We start from the raw sequence: 19,825 nt of genomic DNA on the forward strand, positions 1-19,825 counted from the left end.
CTAGATATTGTTGGCTGCAATCCCACTATCTTAAATCACTGGCCATTCTGGCTACCGCAGGGAACAGTTCAGCAACATCCAGTGGACCATCCATATGCAACCACTCCATGCTGTAGTATGAAGCCAACCAGAAAAGCCTAGATTGGTGATATGCATGACAATGATACCCTCATCTTGTGAGGGCTGAGCTTCAGCTTCCCATTCAACCCCTTATTGGTTCCACACATCAGCTTGGTCTTTGTCGTGTTGCCTCAACTGAAACAGCTAAAGGAGAAATAGAATTAGAGTTTCTGATGATGGCCCATCACTGTTTAACATTCCCTGGAAATCACCACAGTTTTAGCTAGATGTTTTTAAAAATGGAGAAAAAGCTGAGCTTTTCCTGGTGTCTGTGGCCCAAACCTTGGCTACCTATAGAAATAATGGGTATTAGGATTCTTTATGGGAGTGGGCTCTATACAGGATCAGTATGTACTTAGTTTATATGGTTTATAATAATTCAGGTAAAGCTGCTGTGTCGAAAAGGAATCCCTTCCTCTTTACGCGCACGCTGTTGGCCTCTGTTGTGTGGAGGACAGGCCAAAATGGAGAGGAGCCCCGGAAAGTACCAGGTAAGCCTGCATCTTATAGACAGTGATGGCTAATCTTTTCTGGACTGAGTACTCAAAGTGCACGCCTGAACCCACAAAATGCAATGTGTGTGTGTGCCCCCCACACATGTGCCCACCCCTCGCATGTAACCCATCCCCAGCGCATGTGTGTGGGCCCCCTGCACATGCCCCAACCCCCATACATGCACATTGCCCCTGCACATATCCACCCCCTTCACATGTGTGCACAGGCCCTCTGCATGCGCCCCAAGCCCTACGCATGTGTGAGAGCCCACACACACCTGCCCCACCCCCACAGACAGAGATCTGAAGACCAGCTGGCCAGCAGGAGGCACGTGCACATCTGTGGCGGAGCTGAACTGGCTCGGGTGCCATCAGAGAGGTTGCTGCATGCCACCTCTGGCACATGTGCCATAGGTTCACCATCAGGGTTATAGAACTTATTCTAGCCTTTGAGGCACAAGATATTCCACATGTGTTAAAGGGGTTTGGATTAGAAATGTTCTATGTTCTGTGATACATCAGCCAACAGGACAACCACCTCTTCAGCTGTTGCACTTATCCTTTTATCTCTGTGTCCTTATATCAATTAATTGCAAACCAACGACATATTCTTCCTGACTTACGTTTCCTCTTATTATTTGAATATTTACAAATAATGCATTAAATATTATTAAGTACATTAAGACAGGAGGCCTGCTTCTTATGGTATAGTATCTCTAACAAAAGTACAGCAATACTTTGAAATGCAATCCTATGGACATTTAAGAGGGAGTAAGTAACCATTGGACTTACTTCCATGTTAAGTATATGTCACCGTGAAAGACCGAAATTGGTGAATGTCAACATTCACCGGTGAATGTTGGTGAATGTCGACATTCACCGGTGAATGTCGACACATACCAATTTCGGTCTTTCACGGTGACATATATAACGAGTCAGCGTAATGCTTTACTTTTGCTTTTCAATTCGCGGTCCTGGAAACTACTCGTTCTAACCGCGCAGGATCGCAGGTTTTTTAAAAAAAGAAATCCGCAAATAGAAGACGCTTAAAAGGAAGCGAGGAGCCGAGGTATTAGGGTAAGGGTATTAGGGTAAGGGATCGCAGGTTTAAAAAAAAAAGAAATCCACGAATAGAAGACGCTTAAAAGGAAGCGAGGAGCCGAGGTATTAGGGTAAGGGTATTAGGGTAAGGGATCGCAGGTTTTTTAAAAAAAAGAAATCCGCGAATAGAAGACGCTTAAAAGGAAGCGAGGAGCCGAGGTATTAGGGTAAGGGTATTAGGGTAAGGGATCGCAGGTTTTTTAAAAAAAGAAATCCGCGAATAGAAGACGCTTAAAAGGAAGCGAGGAGCCGAGGTATTAGGGTAAGGGTATTAGGGTAAGGGTGTCGAGAGGATAAGGACATACACCAAGCGACTATGTGAATGTCGACATTCACCAGATTTCGGACTTTCACAGTAACATATACATAAGACTGGACTGTTAATTTTGCTTTTCATTTGTGTCAGAACGCAATTTAGTTTTACTATTATTGATTCATCTGTAATATCTATTAAAAATATTGTGCTTTCAGCAAAAAATATTTTCAATATGCAGTTAAAACAATTGAAATGTATGCAGAATAATATAATTACAAAACTAAAATCCTAAGGTGGTGCTTTTAAGCAAATACAGAATGATACAAGTGAACCAAAGTTGAAATCTATTTAGATTACTATGTGCCATTAAGTTGTTTACAAATCTTAGTAGTATCATAGATGGACCTTCTCCAGGTTGATCTCTGCCATCCCAGCCCTTTATGTGTTTTGGGGTTATATTATACCCTTTATTGCCTTTATAGTCAAGTCTATCCATTTTGTTTCTAATCATTCTCTGCTTCTCTTTCCTTCCATCTCTCCAAGTATTATGGATTTCTCAAAGGAAGTCTGTCTATGTACAATGTGTTCAAAATGTGACAATTTGAACCTGATCATGGGTCTTGAGTGAAAGCTCAGAATTGCTTGATGAGCCATTTGTTATCCACGACATTCTCAAAAATTCAAAAACATGGTCTTGCTTCTTCAAAAATCAGTTTTCACTTCCATAAAGTACCACATGGAAAACTATTGTCTGCGTAATTTCTGATCTTTATGACCTCAGATAAATCACATCTGAATATTCATTTGTACCCTACCAAGAGGTAGTATTTCTTGATTGCTGGTTTCTTTTTGTTCAGTCACTGATCCTAACAGGCACAAGTTATCCACTACTGCAGTGTCATTTCTAAAGCTGGTCGCTGAACCTGTTATTACTGTATTGATTTGGCCTTTTTTATATTTAATAATAGGCCTATTTTTTCCCACTGTGCTCCTGGTCACATATTTACTTTTACCATAACTGAGCCCTTGCACCACCTTGTACCAACAATATAATCAATTTTATTTCTGTGCCCTCCATCTGATAATATATAGACATCATTTTTGAAGGCTATGTTTGCAATAAAGGAGTCACTGAATTGACAGAAACTGATAAATCATTCTCCTACTTCATTTCTGTTTCTTAAGCCTTAAAGTTCAACTACAATTTTCCTCCTTACTCTTTTCAGTTGTGGCATTCCAGTCTCCAGCCATGTCTTGCTGGCATGATTTTCAATTTTAGATTGAAACTGACCATAAAACCCATCAACTTCTTCATCATGTGTTAAGGTTCAGAGGATAAAGTTGGATAAATGTTATTTTAAAGAGTTGCTTTTATTGATATTGATATTATTTGATTACATTGGTCTTGATATTACTTGATTTTTGCTGTATTCTTCCTGACTTTAACAGCGACATCATTCCTTCCTTATTTTTTTATATCTTATAGTAAACAATGTGAGCTTTTGGTTGAAAGTGCTTGATTGCAATCCATTTCAATTAGCTGATGCAGTCCATTTTGACTTTCATTTTTCTGTTTTCATGCTTTTTACATTCCGTCTTGCAAAGTACAGTAACTCTGTCTTTCAGCTTTTGATATCTTTGTCACTGCGTTTATTGGTTTGCCAACTTGTGCTTATATTCTGAGCTATACAGCACAATGAACTATTTCTTATCTGACAATGATTAGTACGCATGGTCTTTCACATTCCAACTTTACTTTCTCTTCTGATCTTCTGTTCGCCTGCTGAAGGACGCAGGCACATAACTCTGCAGAAATGTAGTTAATTGAGTTAGCAAGTTTTGTATTTTTATTTTCTTTTATATTAAAAAATGTTTTTATTAGATCTTGCTTTGGGTTTTATTTTTGCTTGTCTTCAGAAGTATGCTACAAGGAATGCCAAGATCCTCACTTCCTTAATTCAGGGTGGAAATCTCCCCTTGACAATCTTTTCCTGCATGTCAACATCAGCAACTAGATGTCTGGAAGGATTTAATTTAACCACATGATATCATAAGCACTATTAATAAACGGAAAGACCTTCAGCTGTTGCTTAGTAGCATGTTGAGTACCTGAAGACCACATCATCTAGCACTGTATTATCAATAACTTCATTGTGTTTAGCTGTCTTTCTTTAACAACATATCAAGATGGGAAAGAGCTGGGCAAATATGGGGCCATCACTAATAGAGGTCTGTTTACTGTTGCAGGAATTGCTTGATATACCTGGTGATGCTCAGTGGGTAGAGACTATCACAAAGGACATTCACCGCCAATTCCCTTTCCATGAGATGTTCTTGTCTCCTGAGGGTCCTGGGTGAGTGAGTAGAGTATGCAGAGTAGAATTTTTTGAACAGATTATTACAGATTGAAATATGCAGAATAGTTGCCTGGAGAACTTTTTAATCCATCATATTTGTTTTAGGGAAAATAAATGACATTTAACTAAAATACATAAATGCTTCATATACTATCTCTTTTTTCCCCTTAATTTATGTCCAATATTGTGTTGATTAAAAAAAATCAAAACAATATCAAATTTAAATTGTAACATGCTTATGTTTTGTTCTAGATGTTGCATAATAGCATTAGGTCCATGCATAGGTTTCTTGAGAGTTCAATTTGAACTTTAGTTTTTTTTTAAAAAAAATTAAAAGTAACAGCATGTTGCAGAACAAAGGACTAGCTTTTCTAGATCCCAATAGCATTTGTAGAAAATAAAAGCAACGGGCCACCAAAAAACACCAAAAGAAGCCAGAACTGAGAAAACTCGGGGAAAGCTAAAGAGATGATGGGGAGCAACCTCACCAATTTCCCATGGAGAATATCATATTATGGCATTCATTTGGTGAAAAGCCAAACTCTGCCATGCTCATGTTATTATAATAATGCACAATGCATGCTCTAAAAATCACATATGGTCACTGACTTATGAAGTGTACCTATCTCTGTCTAGAGAAGGGAAGCGATTTGTGGATTAATACAAGAAGTAAGATTTCCTTCACTGAATATTTTCATATAGAGGCTAGATAATAATAATCCAGGGGTGCTTTCAGTTGGATGATTGTTTTGATGACGGAAATGGACCTTTCCATAACTGTATCCCCATAACCCTTTACCACATCTTCTGAAAAACTATGGCAGCATGGATAAAGACTGGTGATCCTAGCTCTGAGTTGTGTGTGTGTAAGGCTTAATGGATCAACTGAACTCAAGCCTTGTGTGGTTAATGGTTCAACATGTTGTATGAGCCTAGAAAATTAATTAACAGTAACCACACTCAGTGTGTTGCATGTATGACTACAGATTATAATTCTTTATACTTGGCATAATTGTTTCCATTTCCAACTTTAATTTGGCTAACTCTAAGCTGAATTTCCCAGATACATTAGGGTACTATTTGAATCATCCCTGCCAGTTGCTTTGAACCCAGTTTATCTATGGAATGTGGACAATCCTACCATGTAGACTGGTCACTTGCCCCATGGAAGAGTGTTGGGGAATGGAAAACCCATTTACATATTCTGAGACTGAGCAACCAGTTGAGTCTCACTGGCCAAGGCACAGCACAGGATTCTACCTAAAAGCAGAACCACAAAGCTGAGCTGGAGTGCTCTCATTGGATTGGATTTGGTGAACGCAAGGCAAGGATGTGACCATGGCTTCCTCAAGCCTTCTGTGATCTCTATTCCCTTACAGACAGCAAGGGCTGTTGCAGCTGCTGAAAGCCTACACTGTGTATCGACCCCAAGAAGGTTATTGTCAAGCTCAAGGACCAGTGGGTGCCCTGCTTCTCATGCACATGCCACCAGAGGTGAGTCTCAGGCAAAGCCCTTCACCCTTACAGTTATCACTGTGGTTATTGGATTGATTGACTGACTGATCAAACAAAATATATGAGCCACTCTGATCTGAAAAAAAATCTGGCTAGGATGTAAGCCCATATAACATTAAAATACTTTCCAAATAGAAATTGGATGGGGTTGAACTCAATTTCCAAAGCTCCTGAGAAATCAAATTGCCTTCAACAAGTCAAAAGATAAAGGACAAGGATGTCTGCATGTGGGGTCAAAAAAGTCAACATGGCAGTGGTGTCAAAATGCAGCAAGTCCAGATGGTACCATTGTAGATCAGTCTGCATTGCCACAAATAAAAAATTGGCAGAAATTTGATTGCATCAGCGTGACGGCCTCCTGACATCTTTTAATGTACCCTTTGAAGATCCCTGAGAGGGACCAGATTACATCCCTCTGATTTTCAAAACTCTCTAGAATTCTAGACAAGATGGGCAGGAGGATCACTTACAAATTTTGGTGCCCTCTCCTTTGTACGTACTGTACAAATCTTCATTGATTTTTTTTTCTTTCTCAACTTTATGGTGCCCCCTTGGGCCTGGTGCCTTAAGCACGTGCTTAGTCTGTTTAATGGTTAATATACCACTGTTTTTATCTTACTTACATCAGAGTTATTCCTTGCTAAATCCTCTCTATCAGCTGCTACTGTTTGCCTTCCCTGATGGCTACCTGTTCATTTTTTTCCAGCAAGCGTTCTGGTGTCTGGTACAGATCTGCGACCACTATCTGCCTGGTTACTACAGTCCCCAAATGGTGAGAGATTTGGGAAAGAAGGGCAATCCACCTGTGGGGATGGGAATCAACAAACTGGAGTGGGACAGCTCTTAAGGCCTTTCTTTGGGGTTGAGCTAAAGTTCTCTCCATCAATTTTTAATACTAGCAGAAGCTATATTGAGATATTTTTTTCTGTCCCTACTGCTAACGCTTATTCTTCTTCCACAGCCTCTATTCCAGCTTGCTGCCAAATGGTGCTATCCTCTTAATCAAAAATATCTGCAGGGTTAGGAAAACAAAGTCATGGGTTTAGCCCTCTGCCTTTGGTACCCATTTTTCCTTCTCAACAAGCACCCAGGAAAACAGTGATGGGACAGGAGTGAGGAGTGAGGGTTTGACATTGGGTGCCTGCTGGCTTGTGCTGATTTATCAAATGCTGATCAGCCTTTAACAATTTGGCCTTTCAACTATGGCTGAGAAGAATCCACTTAGCTTCTTATGATGTTTTCCATAAGGTCCCAGGATGACAGTTGCTAGAGAAAATGATTTGTTACGTTCCTTTGTTGAAAGCAGCATCCTAGTTGATTTAGGCAGAATGTTCTCCAGCTGGAGATGATATTAATTACCACTGATTGGGGAGAGGAATGGAACCCCTAACATATCCCCCTTTCAATCTCTCTCTGGTTTTAATTAAGCAAAACAGGCATGTAATTAGAAGACTTTTGAAAGTATGGGACTTTGAAAAAGCAGCTGTTTCCATATCTGGCATCTCAACAAGCCTGCAGATCAGCTGCTCGCATCTCATTCCCCATGGGAGGTGGGGGGACAAGGAAGTGGAAGAGAGTTCCTGGGGACTCGGATGGGTGGGGGAGTAGGACTGCATTTTTATTTATTATTTTGATTTTGAACTTTTAAATAGATAGATTAAAGGCAAAAGTTCAGGTGATACAACTTCATATTTGACTCACATAAAAGAAGATTCACACACAAAATTAAAGCCTAAGGCTCAAAAATTGTGCAGGTGAAGACAGCAAGCAAGAGTGTAGTGTAGGGGTCTCCAAACTTGGCAACTTTAAGACTTGTGGACTTTAATTCCTGGAGTTCCCCAGGCAGCTGGCTGAGGAACTCTGGAAGTTGAAGTCCATAAGTCTCAAAGCTGCCAAGTTTAGAGACTCCTACTGTAGTGGATGGATGAAACTGTAGGATGGAAGGACGGAGGTCTCATATCTCCCCTCCTGGAAGTGCTTTCTGTCTTCATATCCTGGCTTTCACACTCTGTCTATTCTATTCTGAGCTAATAGCTTAGTAGCTCCTACTGTCACTATACTATCTTCCAGGGGTCATCTCACAAATTATTCTTCTCTTAATACTTCCCATAACCTTAAATTGGGCTTTCACAACCTGTGAGTTCCCTTTCTGGTGATTGAAAGGTCAAAATGCAAAAAGGGGAAATAATTTCCATAATGCCAATTCCTGACTATAGCATAGAGGCAAGTGACTTGAAAATTCAGCCGTTGCTTGGTAAATAGACCATTTTCAGAAGACGTAAAGGAAATTTATTTTAAATAAAATCTTCAATTTTAAATATTAAAATGAAAATAGTGTTGAATGACCACTATTTAAAGCCTGATGTCACAGCTGCCAAAAGGAAGTGACAAATGAAAATGCAGTGCTCAAGTCAGATCATAAGATGTCACTGGTCTGCTACAAAGGATCTGTTCTCCCTATGACGTGGTTTATGTCGCAACATAACATTACAGAGGCAAGAAGATTATAATTAAGATCTCCATGCCCATCCAGAAGGATACATGCAGGTTGAAGTTTAAATATCATATTCTATCATTTGTAGAAGAATAAAGACAAAAATAATTCCGTGTTTTAATACCCAGCTTGTATCCACACTGTCATACTTTTTAACCATTGTAAACAAATAACTATAAGTTGAGGACGGGTGAGGGTAGGAAAGTAAGAGTAACAGAAGAGGAGACTATTTGATTAAACAATGTCGTTGCATCTTTTTCCTGCAGGAGGCGCTGGTGCTAGACAGTGAAATTTTTACGGCACTCCTCCATCGTGTGTGTCCGAAGGCCTTTAAGCACTTGCAGAAGCATGGGGTGGGGCCTTTGATGTACATGCCTGAGTGGTTCCTGTGCCTCTTTGCCCGCACGCTACCCTTCCCCACGGTGTTGAGGGTCTGGGATGCCTTCCTAAGTGAAGGTGAGTGAGGACAATGAGCTCTTGGGGATCTGTAAGTCCGAACTGAGACAAGAAGCAGAATCATATTGCAAAACTTCACAAGGCAACAACTAATGGTATGAGGGGACTGGGAGAATAAATTGCTAGAGTCTAACCCAGGGGTGCCCAAACTTGGGAACTTTAAGACTTGTGGACTTCAACTCCCAGAATTCTGGGAGTTGAAGTCCACAAGTCTTAAAAGTTCCCAAGTTTGGACAGCCCTGGTCTAACCTTACAGATGCAGGAGGCTAAATTGGAAAACAAGGGTAGGAGAGTCAGCACAATCTTTCTTTTAGGGAGAGGCATCTTCTATGGATAAAGGAAGAGATTAAAATCTTTCTGAAGTAAATGTAAGAAGAAATAGGAAATTGGATGGAGAAGGACAGGGATGCAGGGATGTTCATGATTTGGAACCAAGATGGGCTATATTATGATGGACTCACACTTAAGAGTTTTTGCAAGAGCAAAGTAAAGATGTTGTTCAGTAGGCAGAGCTTTGCTCTTCTGTTTTCACAGAGCCAGGACATTCTGTTTTTTTCTACACTTTGGAATGGAGTTATTCCAAAATCACTAAGCCAGATCATGCCTGATAATTATTTAGATGAAGAACTACTACTAAGGAATCCCAGGCCTGTAAAACAGATAAAAGGAGGAGTTGAAAAAGCATTCAAGAAAAAGATACTAACATATTGTAAGATAGGCCGTATAATTGCTAAGAAAAACTCATGGAAAACCCAAAGAAGTCACCAAAAATCCAATGTTATGCAGTGACATTTTTGAGATTTTTCTCATGTTCATGTTATTTTAGGGCTTGTACTACATTTTTAACATGTTTCCACTTCAAAATGATGGGAAACATATGCAGATTTCCAGGAGCTATAGTTGAAGGACATGCTTGAAATCCTGAAAAAGATATTTTATCAAATTACTCATCCTTACTTTTGGGAGAGACAGTCATCCCCAGCCTTCTACAGATTCTGAGGCTGTAACTCCCAGAATTCTCTGTGAGCATGAGCAAAGAGTGTGAATTCTGGGAATTACAGTTCTAAATTAGCTGCAACACTCTGAGTAAGCAGGATAGCTTGGTGAATAAAGGATGGTTTCAGTAAATTTATTCACCGGTTTTCTAATGCTGCTTCCCTGGAGCTCTTTGATTATCTAATTCTGCTTCCCTGGAGCTCTCAGGTTATTCAGAAACAGATTATTCAGGATAAGCAGTATTATTCAATGGAAGAACATCCAGTTTGAATCCCAGCACTTCCAGCCAAAAGGGCTAAGTAACATGAAAGATGTTGCTTGTCAGAATAAGCCTGGCCAGATGGATGGACAAGACTGTACAAGAGTGCTTGCCACAAGCTCAACTGCTCTGCCCTGGCTTTCTCCCGCAGGAGTCAAGGTGTTGTTTCGTGTTGGTCTGCTGTTAGTCCGCTTAGCCCTGGGCTCCTCTGAAAAACTACGTGGCTGCCCAGGACTGGTGGAGACACTGGAGAAGCTACGCAGCATCCCACCTCGGTTTCTGCAAGAAGACAGCTTCATGGCTGAGGTAAAAACTAGAAAAACCTCCTGTCTAGTGTAGCAGCTCCCTTTTGTGTTTCCTTCTAGCCACAATCAACTATTTTTGGTGTGCAGGCATGTGAGACCTGCAAAAGATAGAAACTCTCAAGTATTTGTTTAAGGGTACACAAGGAAGGCAGAATAGTGTGTCTGTGTGTAAAAAGTGGGGTGTTAAAGGACAGAAAAGAATGTATGTTCCAAAGGTGCTTTTCCCAAAAGGACTTTCTTGGATTTTTTTCCCTTTAAAATGTTTCACTTCTCATACAAGACGTTTCTTCAGTTCTGACTGGAGAGGAATGGAAATATTATATTCTTTGCAGTTATCTGGTCATTAGCATTTTAAAGGTCTGATAATTGGGAGGTTGCAAACTACAGTTTGCAATGGGAGCTCTAATTGATTTGCTGCTGGGCACCCAGAAATCTATCCGGCAGTCCGAATCTTCCATACACACAAACCAGCTATAAGCCGGCAATATTCACCAATGTCCTTTCCTCATCTCTGTTGCAGAGGTGGGGAAATCTGAGGGCTGGGAGCTGCCCTTGGGTGATTAAGCAAAGGGGTAACATCATTCAAGTGCCTAGGCCCCCATTTCAAGGAAGGGGTTTGGTTTTGTTGTATTGTTGGGCTGTTTTTTGTTATTCCTGGCGTGTTAAATTAAATGAAGCCTTATGTACCCGTTTTTAATTATTTTGCTCCTCCAAATGAGAATTTCTTTCAGGGAATTTGCAGCCTAAATTCAGGAATGCCACTTATTGAAGCCATAAGAGCTTTAAAAGAAGGAATGTATGGCCACATATGGACCCCAATCAACAGGTTTCCCCCTACCTTTCCTGTCTTAGAAGTCCATTTACTGTAATAGAAGTAATTCTAAATTCATATTTTCCTCCTTGGGCCTCCTACCTACATTTGTCCTTGTTGCTTTCTTTACCTTTGGTAGGTCCATGATGTGCCCATCTCAGAGAGTGACCTGGAACGTGAATGTAGAATCCAACTGGGGAAACTGCGCAAAACTCAGCCTAAATTCCAGTACGACCCAAAGCAGCGCCTGTCTGGTGCAAAGGCCATTTTTGACGTTCAGCAACTGGAGGATGCACAGAGCAATAAGACAGAGAAGGAAATTCACACACATACTTTCCACATCCCCCAAATCAAGGTAGACCCGCCGCCATCGCCCCCAAAGGAGCAGAAGAGGGCCTCGGAGATGCATGCTCAGAAAAAAGAGCAGAAAAGGAAGAAGCCGGACACACGGGGAAAGACTTTCCACGCCTTTGAGCATCCCACGGGGAGAAGGGAGAGAAAGCTAGAACCAGAAGCTGCGAGGAGCAAGTCGTCTTTTTACTTGGAGGCATGATTCTCACTCAGGGCAGAGAAGAGATGGAACTCTGGGGGAACAATCATGCAGCATTTTCTCACTGCCCTGCTCTGGTTAATGGATGAATTTAGAAGCTTCGACATAGCCTGAGTTGAAGGCAGTCCTGAATTTCTAGGAAAAAATTAAATAAAATAGGCTGGGTTTCCTAATTTTAGGAGCTTCCCCTTTCTGAGGCCTTCATCTATAACCCTGCTTGAATTAAAATAAGATATAGATAATCCCATCCTACATATGTTTTGAGATGTAGAGCTATGAGTTACAGATATTTTGCGTGAAGAGTGTGTGAAGAGATACGTTTTAGCGAAGCTTAGTGAATTTCAAAGGGCAGAGCAAGTTGATTTCACTAAGTATACTTCTTCCCATCACTCAGCTCCCACCCTTAGTAATTTTAACATAGTGTCAGAAGGAGACCCCTTGATAATTTGGAAATATGTTAGCTCTCATTTAACAGCTGCCTTAGACAGAAACTTTCTGCCGTTACAATGGTAATGAAAAAATAATTTTGTGAGAACTTTTGCAGGTCTGTAAAGCAAACAAAAGCTGAAGTAAAATGATAAAATTGTGATGTTTTACTTAGTGACTGCTTTGTTTAACGACCAATTTGCTGGTCCCAATTCTGGTCACTTAACAAGGACTACTTCTTTGCTATATATTTTCATCTATTTTTGCAGATGTTGTAACTTAAAGCCCGGCAATGAGGAAAAAAAGAAGAGAAGAAGTCTAAGGTCTTGGATGAATGAAACCTAATTTGAAATACATTGTATTGCTCCAGGCTTTGAGATGCCATATTTGGCACCTTGATTCTAAGGGGGTAAAATTTATTGCACATGTATACGTAAAACAGATCTAATTCAGTAAAATTATAAAAATGTGATTTTCCTATATCCATAAAAAACAGAAAGTTGTTCTGATTCAGTGTGGCAAAGGGGAGTGGGGGGATTGTATAATTATTTGGTTCCAGGAAAAGATTGTTTTAAATTGAACAAACTGAAGAAAATAGAGAAAAGGTGAATCAATTAGTGGTTAAAAGACCTAATCATAACAATTATAATTTTTAAAAAAACTTTCAATAACAAAGGTCCACATGGTCAGTATAAATAGTTATAAGGAGTTAATTGTTGAGTTTATCATTAAATCTCATTAGTATTTGGCAACAAAATGTGTAATTTTTATTTTATTTTTTAGAGCACAAAGACTCTTCAAAAACAGATACTGGTAACAAACTGATAACCTGGGTCCATTCTTTAAAATTATAGTAGTGACTTTCTTTCCAGTTATATACCAGTATCCTCTCTGTTGTGCCTTCAATTTCATAGAACCAAAGTTCTTCATAAGACAACTAATTATATATTTTACAAATTCAACATCACACTGAGATCCTTAACTATTTCTTTCCAAGATTACATTAACATACATATTAATTTGAAACCCCGCAAAAGCTATAACAGAACAAGACAAAATCATGTAAGTTAAAGAATGTTCAAATTTCTTACACAGCTAACCTAACAAGTCTTAATGTCCATCCTTTATTAAACGTTCTTTGATAGGTCCAGCAGACCTGTCATAATATTAATTAGTTTCATTTTTAGATTAATTAGTTTCATCTTTAAATAGTAAGAAGTATATTTCCCATTTTTAAATACCTGGACCCCTTGATTTTCCAAAACTGGATATTCTAATTTTTCCTTCTATAGACCCAATATATAAATAATGCAAATTTTCTCTTCATTTTTTACTACCTTATGAAAATAAATCTAAGTATCTTAGAGGCTGGTAAACTATTCAGGCCATGCTTTTAGTTAGCATATGTTTTACTTGAGAATATTGCCAAGAATATATTGAAGGCAAGCCAAACTCAAAAGATAATCTTTCAAAAATTTTAAAATAGCCATTGAAAATCAATTGATTTAAAACATTAAGCAATCATTTAGCCCAGGTATTCAAATAGTGTCTCTTCCTCGCTATTTTCAGATTTGACTTCTACCATATTAACTTATCATGTGATTTGAGATCAAATCACAACTGCTTACCTATTAATAACCAAATATGCCTAGCAGCTTTCAAAGCTGGAAATGATCCTGATTTAATGTATCTTGATTCTAACACCTGGCAAGATTTCAGGGATAATACACATTTGCTTTCCAAATTAAAAAGGGAAGTAAACTTAATATAGTCAATCTTTATTCCAGAAAAGCATAAATGTTAAGATAAAGGCTCAATAGTATAGTTGAAAATCTGCTAGGTCAGTGGTGGGCAACCTTTTTTTTCAACTGAGCCAAATCTCGCCAAAACCACGATTGAAATTTACTTTGAGAGCCACATTTTTAAAACCGAAAATACATAGGATGGTACACTGTTTTTAGTTTCAATAAGTTTTTATTGAGAATATTCTGCATGCAAGTATCCACATAGGTCGGGAGGATACAAATAATACAACTAATAAAACAAAAACTTTAGAACGATATTATTTATCAATAACGTTAAATTCCGTAAAATTTGCCTTACAATGTAGAGAAAATTACATCCTGACATTGACTGACAAAGTCACAACCACTAATGTGAACATTGGCCTTGCATTTCCTTGGATAGTTTGAGTAAGTCAGGTTTGTATGTTGTTGTTTTTAATTTCATCTCTCTCTCCCACTTTCTTTCTTTTTTTCTTTTTCTTTCTCTCTCTCTCTCTCTGGCTCTTTGTCTCTCTCTCCCTCCCTCCCCCATCTCTGTCACTCTGTGTGTGTGTGTGTGTGTGTGTGTCTGTCTGTCTCTCACTCACTCTGTGTGTGTGTGTGTCTGTCTCTGTCTCTCCCTCTGTCTCTCTCCCCTCCCTTCCTCTCTCTCTGTCACTCTGTGTATGTGGGTGTGTCTGTCTCTCACTCATTCACTTAATCACTCACTCTGTGTGTGTCTCTCTCTCTGTCTGTCTATCTTTCTCTCCCTCCCTCTCTCTGTCTGTGTGTGTGTGTGTCTGTCTGTCAGTCTCTCTCTGATTCCCTCCCTCACTCCCTCTCTCTGTTCCTCTCTCTGTCTGTCTGTCTCACTCACACACACACACACACACACACACACACACACACACACACTGTGGTCACCTTATTGAGTGTTCCAATCACATTTGAAACACTCAACAACTGGCCTGCATTTATGGTATTTTGCAGCATTCTGCAGTCATAGGACCAAAATTGGTTGTCACTCGCCCGGGCTTTTGCAGAAGCTTCCCTCCGAAGCCCGAGAGGAGGGAGGGGAGCAGGCACCCGGCACACAGAAGAGCCGCATTAAAGGGTGTAAAGAGCCACATGTGGCTCGCGAGCCGCGGGTTGCCCACCACTGTGCTAGGTTAATGCCATCATCTTCATAAAGATAACTACAAGTTTCCCAAGTGTATTCTTGAGACTAAGAGAAGAAACCAATTGTTTAACAACCTAATTAAAAATCAGACTGATCTGAAATCCATGGCTGAAGTCATCTGCAAGGCTTCCTCTCATTGGTTACAAAGAAAGCGATCTGCAGGATATTCAATTTATTTTGAATTAATGGTCTGGACTAAAGTAAAACCTCAAAGGTGGTATTAAACACTGAACTGAAGATTGGGGAGTGAGTTTTGGGAAATAAAAGTCCTTCAAAGCTGCAAAGCCCCGTCCATATGACTAAATTGATCACAATTCCCAGATGGCTGATCTCATTTTACGAATTATAACAGAAGAGACCAATATTCTGAAATCACTGAAACCTTCACTATCTGTGGGAAATGAATGTGTGCAAGAGAGAGGTCAGTGGGAAGAGATATAGCTGCTCTAATTTTCCCTTCTTCTAGTGATTTAGGATTATTCCTCATCAGAGTCTCATTTGAAGTCTTTCTTCTAACCCCAGGGACAGCAGGAAAAAATTATGCCAGCACATTTTTCATTATTCACCACCAAACCTGATTCAGCTCAGTAACAAGCCATTGCATATACAGAGATGTTCAGAAAAGTCAGGATGGCAGTTAAGGTCACACAAATGAAAGGCCCCACCCCTTTTTGTACACATGTCAATGTGGCAAAAGGATAATATTTCAGTCACATGTCATGATCATTATTTTGAGGTTTTTGACACCCCCTCAGGCCTCAGATATTTCTCATATTAAGGCCAGGGGGTAGTTTTCTCCTCGTATTCTCAGTTGTCTCAAGGGTGCTTTTTTTCCTCAAAAGGCAACCGGACTATTTTTTCTTTGAGGAAGAAGAAAAAAAAATGTTGCTTCTCATTCAAGAAGATTCATCAGTTCTGATGGTGAAGAGGGAGGGATGGAAGGATAGGTACTGACAGTTGAGATACATACTACTTACAGGTGAAACTCGAAAAATTAGAATATCGTGCAAAAGTTCATTTATTTCAGTAATGCAACTTAAAAGGTGAAACTAATATATGAGAGTCTGATTACATGCAAAGCAAGATAGTTCAAGCCGTGCTTTGTAATAATTGGGATGATTATGGTTTACAGCTCATGAAAACCCCAAATCCACCATCTCATCTAATTAAAATATTACATGCAATCAATAAAACAAAGATTGTATATAGAACAATATCGGACCTCTGAAAAGTATAAGCATGCATATGTACTCAGTACTTGGTTTGGGCCCCTTTTGCAGCAATTACTGCCTCAATGCGGTGTGGCATGGAAGCTATCAGCTTGTGGCACTGCTGAGGTGTTATGGAAGACCAGGATGCTTCAATAGCGGCCTTCAGCTCTTCTGCATTGTTCGATCTCATGTCTCTCATCTTTCTCTTGGCAATGCCAAATAGATTCTCTATGGGGTTCAGGTCAGGCGAGTTTGCTGGCCAATCAAGCACAGTAATCCCACGGTCATTGAACCAGGTTTTGGTGCTTTTGGCAGTGTGGGCAGGTGCCAAGTCCTGCTGGAAAATGAAGTCAGCATCCCCATAAAGCTCGTCTGCGGAAGGAAGCATGAAGTGCTCCAAAATCTCCTGGTAGATGGCTGCATTGACCCTGGACTTAATGAAGCACAGTGGACCAACACCAGCAGATGACATGGTTCCCCAAATCAACACAGACTGTGGAAATTTCACACTGGACTTCAAGCATCTTGCAGTGCATGCCTCTCCATTCTTCCTCCATACTCTGGGTCCTTGGTTTCCAAATGAGATACAAAAGTTGCTCTCATCAGAAAAGAGGACTTTGGACCACTGAGCAACAGACCAGGTCTGTTTTTCTTTAGCCCAGGTAAGACGCTTCTGATGTTGTTTGTTGTTCAGGAGCGGCTTGACAAGAGGAATATAACATTTGAAGCCCATGTCCAGGATCCGTCTGTGTGTGGTGGCTCTCGATGCACTTACTCCAGCCTCAGTCCACTCCTTGTGAAAGTCCCCAACACTTTTGAATGGCCTTTTCCTGACAATCCCCTCCAGGCTGCGGTCATCCCTGCTGCTTGTGCACCTTTTTTGTTAGATTCGGGCAACGAGAGAACAGACTGCGGACATGTAATGACTTATCAGCTCTTTATTAGTAGTAGTAGTGATCCAGCTTGCTCTGCGGCTGGAGGGTTCCCCTTTTATAGGAATCGGGTACGCCTCTCGACCAATCAGAGCGATACCTGTTTCCCGCCGTAGCGGCGGACCAGAGAGGAGACTTGCTCCGATATATGCTAATATCTAACACCCCTCCCCTCTTAGACGGCGCATTACGGTTGGTTACATAGTCCTTAAGATATGTTGGTGTTTGCCTTACACGGGTAGAACGTCGCAGTTCTGGTTGATCTGGAGTGGTTTCAGGCTCGGTTGCTTTCTCTGCTTCGCGTTCGGGGGTCTGCAGACTTTCGTTGCTTTGGCGTTGTTCGGGTTCTCTTTCGACCTCTTGTTCTACCCTGGGCTCGTAGGTGTCGTGGTTCTCTGTGTTGGGGGTCTCGAGTGGCTGACTTTGTGCTGGCAGGTAGTTCCCATCGTCAGCCCGCAGGTCTGAGTGTGCCAGGCGACCCCGTAGTTGATCGATGTGCCTTTTCCAATTCCGTCCATCTTCAAGCTCTAGCAGATACGATCGCGGACCCGTGATGCCAATGACCTTTGCCGGCATCCACAATGTTCCCCCTGCATAGTTGTGGGCGTATACTGAGTCCCCTATGCTAAAACTCCGAATTTTGCTTGTAGAGTCTGGGGGCGTTGTGGCAGAGTAATTTGGGTGAAGACGGTCCAGGTGAGACCGTAGACGGCGGCCCATGAGTAGTTCAGCGGGGCTCCTACCCGTCGTTGCGCTGGGGGTGATATGTTGAATTAGTAGGTAATGGTCAATGCGTGTTTGCCAATCACCTGGACCCATCCTAGCGAGGGCCTCTTTTGCGGATCGCACCATTCTCTCCGCCTGTCCATTTGATGCCGGATGGAATGGCGCGACGAGGGCATGCCGAATTCCCTGACCTGCTAAGTACGTTTCGAATTGCATGGCCGTGAACTGGGGCCCATTATCGGAGACCAGGAGGTCGGGCAGGCCATGAGTGGCGAAAAGTCGCCGTAGAACCTTAATGACTGCCTCTGCCGTGGTTGAAGTCATTAGGACTACTTCTAGCCATTTGGAGTATGCATCCACAACTATAAGGAAAGTCTGACCTTGGACTGGCCCTGCAAAATCGATGTGTATTTGCGACCAGGGTGCTTTAGGCTTCTCCCATTCTGTGGCGGGCGCTTCCGGGGGTGCTGGTCTCGATTCCTGGCATGGATCGCAAGTGGCCACCCATTCCTCTATTTCTTTGTCCATGTTGGGCCACCAAACGTAACTTCTTGCTAACGCCTTCATTCTAACGATCCCCGGATGCCCCACATGTAATGCCTCTAATACATTTCTACGTAACGCATACGGAATAACAACTCGATCCCCCCACAATAAACAACCTTGCAACACTGAAAGCTCATCACGTTTCCCCCAAAATAACTTGAATTCCGGGCCCACGTTTCCCTTTGGCCACCCCCTCCAAACCCAGGTTTGAACTTGCTTTATTATGTTGTCCCTAGCAGAGAATCTGGCAACGTCACAGGAAGAAACCGGTCCTGAGTCCAAACAGTCAATTAACAACACCGGTACCTCGGGAGTGGGGTCTGGCAATAGATCCGGAAGTGGGCAACGGCTGAGTGCGTCTGCATGTCCTAAAGTGGAGCCCGGTCGATGAATTAGCTTGTATGAGTACGCAGCCAGGAAAACAGTCCACCTGGTCATGCGTGGAGAAAGGGAGACTGGTGTGGGGTGGTTTCCCGCCAAAAGTCCCAACAGCGGTTTGTGATCTGTAATCAGTTCAAAATCGCGGCCGTAGAGCTATTTGTGGAAACGTTTCACTCCAGCTACAGCAGCTAACGCTTCCCTGTCCATCTGGCTGTAATTCCTTTCGGCTGATGAAAGAGTCCTGGAGTAGAAAGCGATGGGTGCTTCGTTCCCGTTTGGCATCCTGTGGCTAAGGACTGCGCCGACTCCAAATGGTGATGGGTCGCAGGTCAATACCAGCGGTAGCGTCTGGCTGTATTGTACTAGCAGTGAGTCAGTGGTGAGCAAACGCTTTACTGCGGCAACAGCTGCTGCTTCGAATCATCCCCATCTCCATGTTGCGTTCCTCTGGAGTAGTCGATGTAATGGCTCAGCAACGGTCGCCTTCTGTCTCAGAAAAACGCTGTAGAAGTTAAGTAGTCCGAGGAAAGCCTGCAACTCGGTCTGATTTCGTGGTGTGGGGGCGTCCTGGATCGCCTTTATTTTCTTTGAAGTGGGGTGTATTCCCTGACCATCGATTCTATATCCCAGGAATTCTACACTAGGCACGTTAATTTGGCGTTTCTCCTTTTTGAGGCGGAGGCCCTTTTCTCTGATTCTGGCCAAAACAGATCTGACTCTTTTTAATAGTTGCTCCTCGTTTGCAGCGGACACCAAGATGTCGTCGAAATAGGGGACGACTCCCGGTATCCCTTGCAAAAGCCGTTCCATGACGCTCTGGAACAGACCTGGAGCAATACTCACACCGAATTGTAGCCGGTTGCATTTGAATGCTCCTCTATGCGTCACTATAGTTTGGGCCTCCGCTGTGGCGCTATCCACGGGCAACTGCTGGTAAGCTTGTGCC

At 41.6% G+C, this 19,825-nt stretch overlaps 2 protein-coding genes across 2 annotated transcripts in view; one reads left to right on the forward strand and one right to left on the reverse strand.

Moving 5' to 3' along the window:
- TBC1D10C (TBC1 domain family member 10C) overlaps nt 1–12,872 on the forward strand; it is a 31,256-nt gene extending 18,384 nt beyond the window's left edge. The window contains exons 3-9 of the mRNA XM_081937242.1: nt 504–611; nt 4,219–4,325; nt 5,708–5,822; nt 6,550–6,615; nt 8,604–8,793; nt 10,200–10,354; nt 11,304–12,872. Coding sequence (XP_081793368.1) covers nt 504–611; nt 4,219–4,325; nt 5,708–5,822; nt 6,550–6,615; nt 8,604–8,793; nt 10,200–10,354; nt 11,304–11,717 — 1,155 coding nt within the window. The 3' untranslated portion in view covers nt 11,718–12,872. The remainder of the gene's footprint in view (nt 1–503; nt 612–4,218; nt 4,326–5,707; nt 5,823–6,549; nt 6,616–8,603; nt 8,794–10,199; nt 10,355–11,303) is intronic.
- Nucleotides 1–19,825, reverse strand: part of ACY3 (aminoacylase 3) — a 322,364-nt gene that overhangs the window by 148,576 nt on the left and 153,963 nt on the right. The gene's annotated exons all lie outside the window — the stretch shown is intronic.

The sequence above is a fragment of the Natrix helvetica genome, assembly GCF_964273705.1.
Source record: "Natrix helvetica genome assembly, chromosome: 1".
Classification (NCBI taxonomy): Eukaryota; Metazoa; Chordata; class Lepidosauria; order Squamata; family Natricidae; genus Natrix; species Natrix helvetica.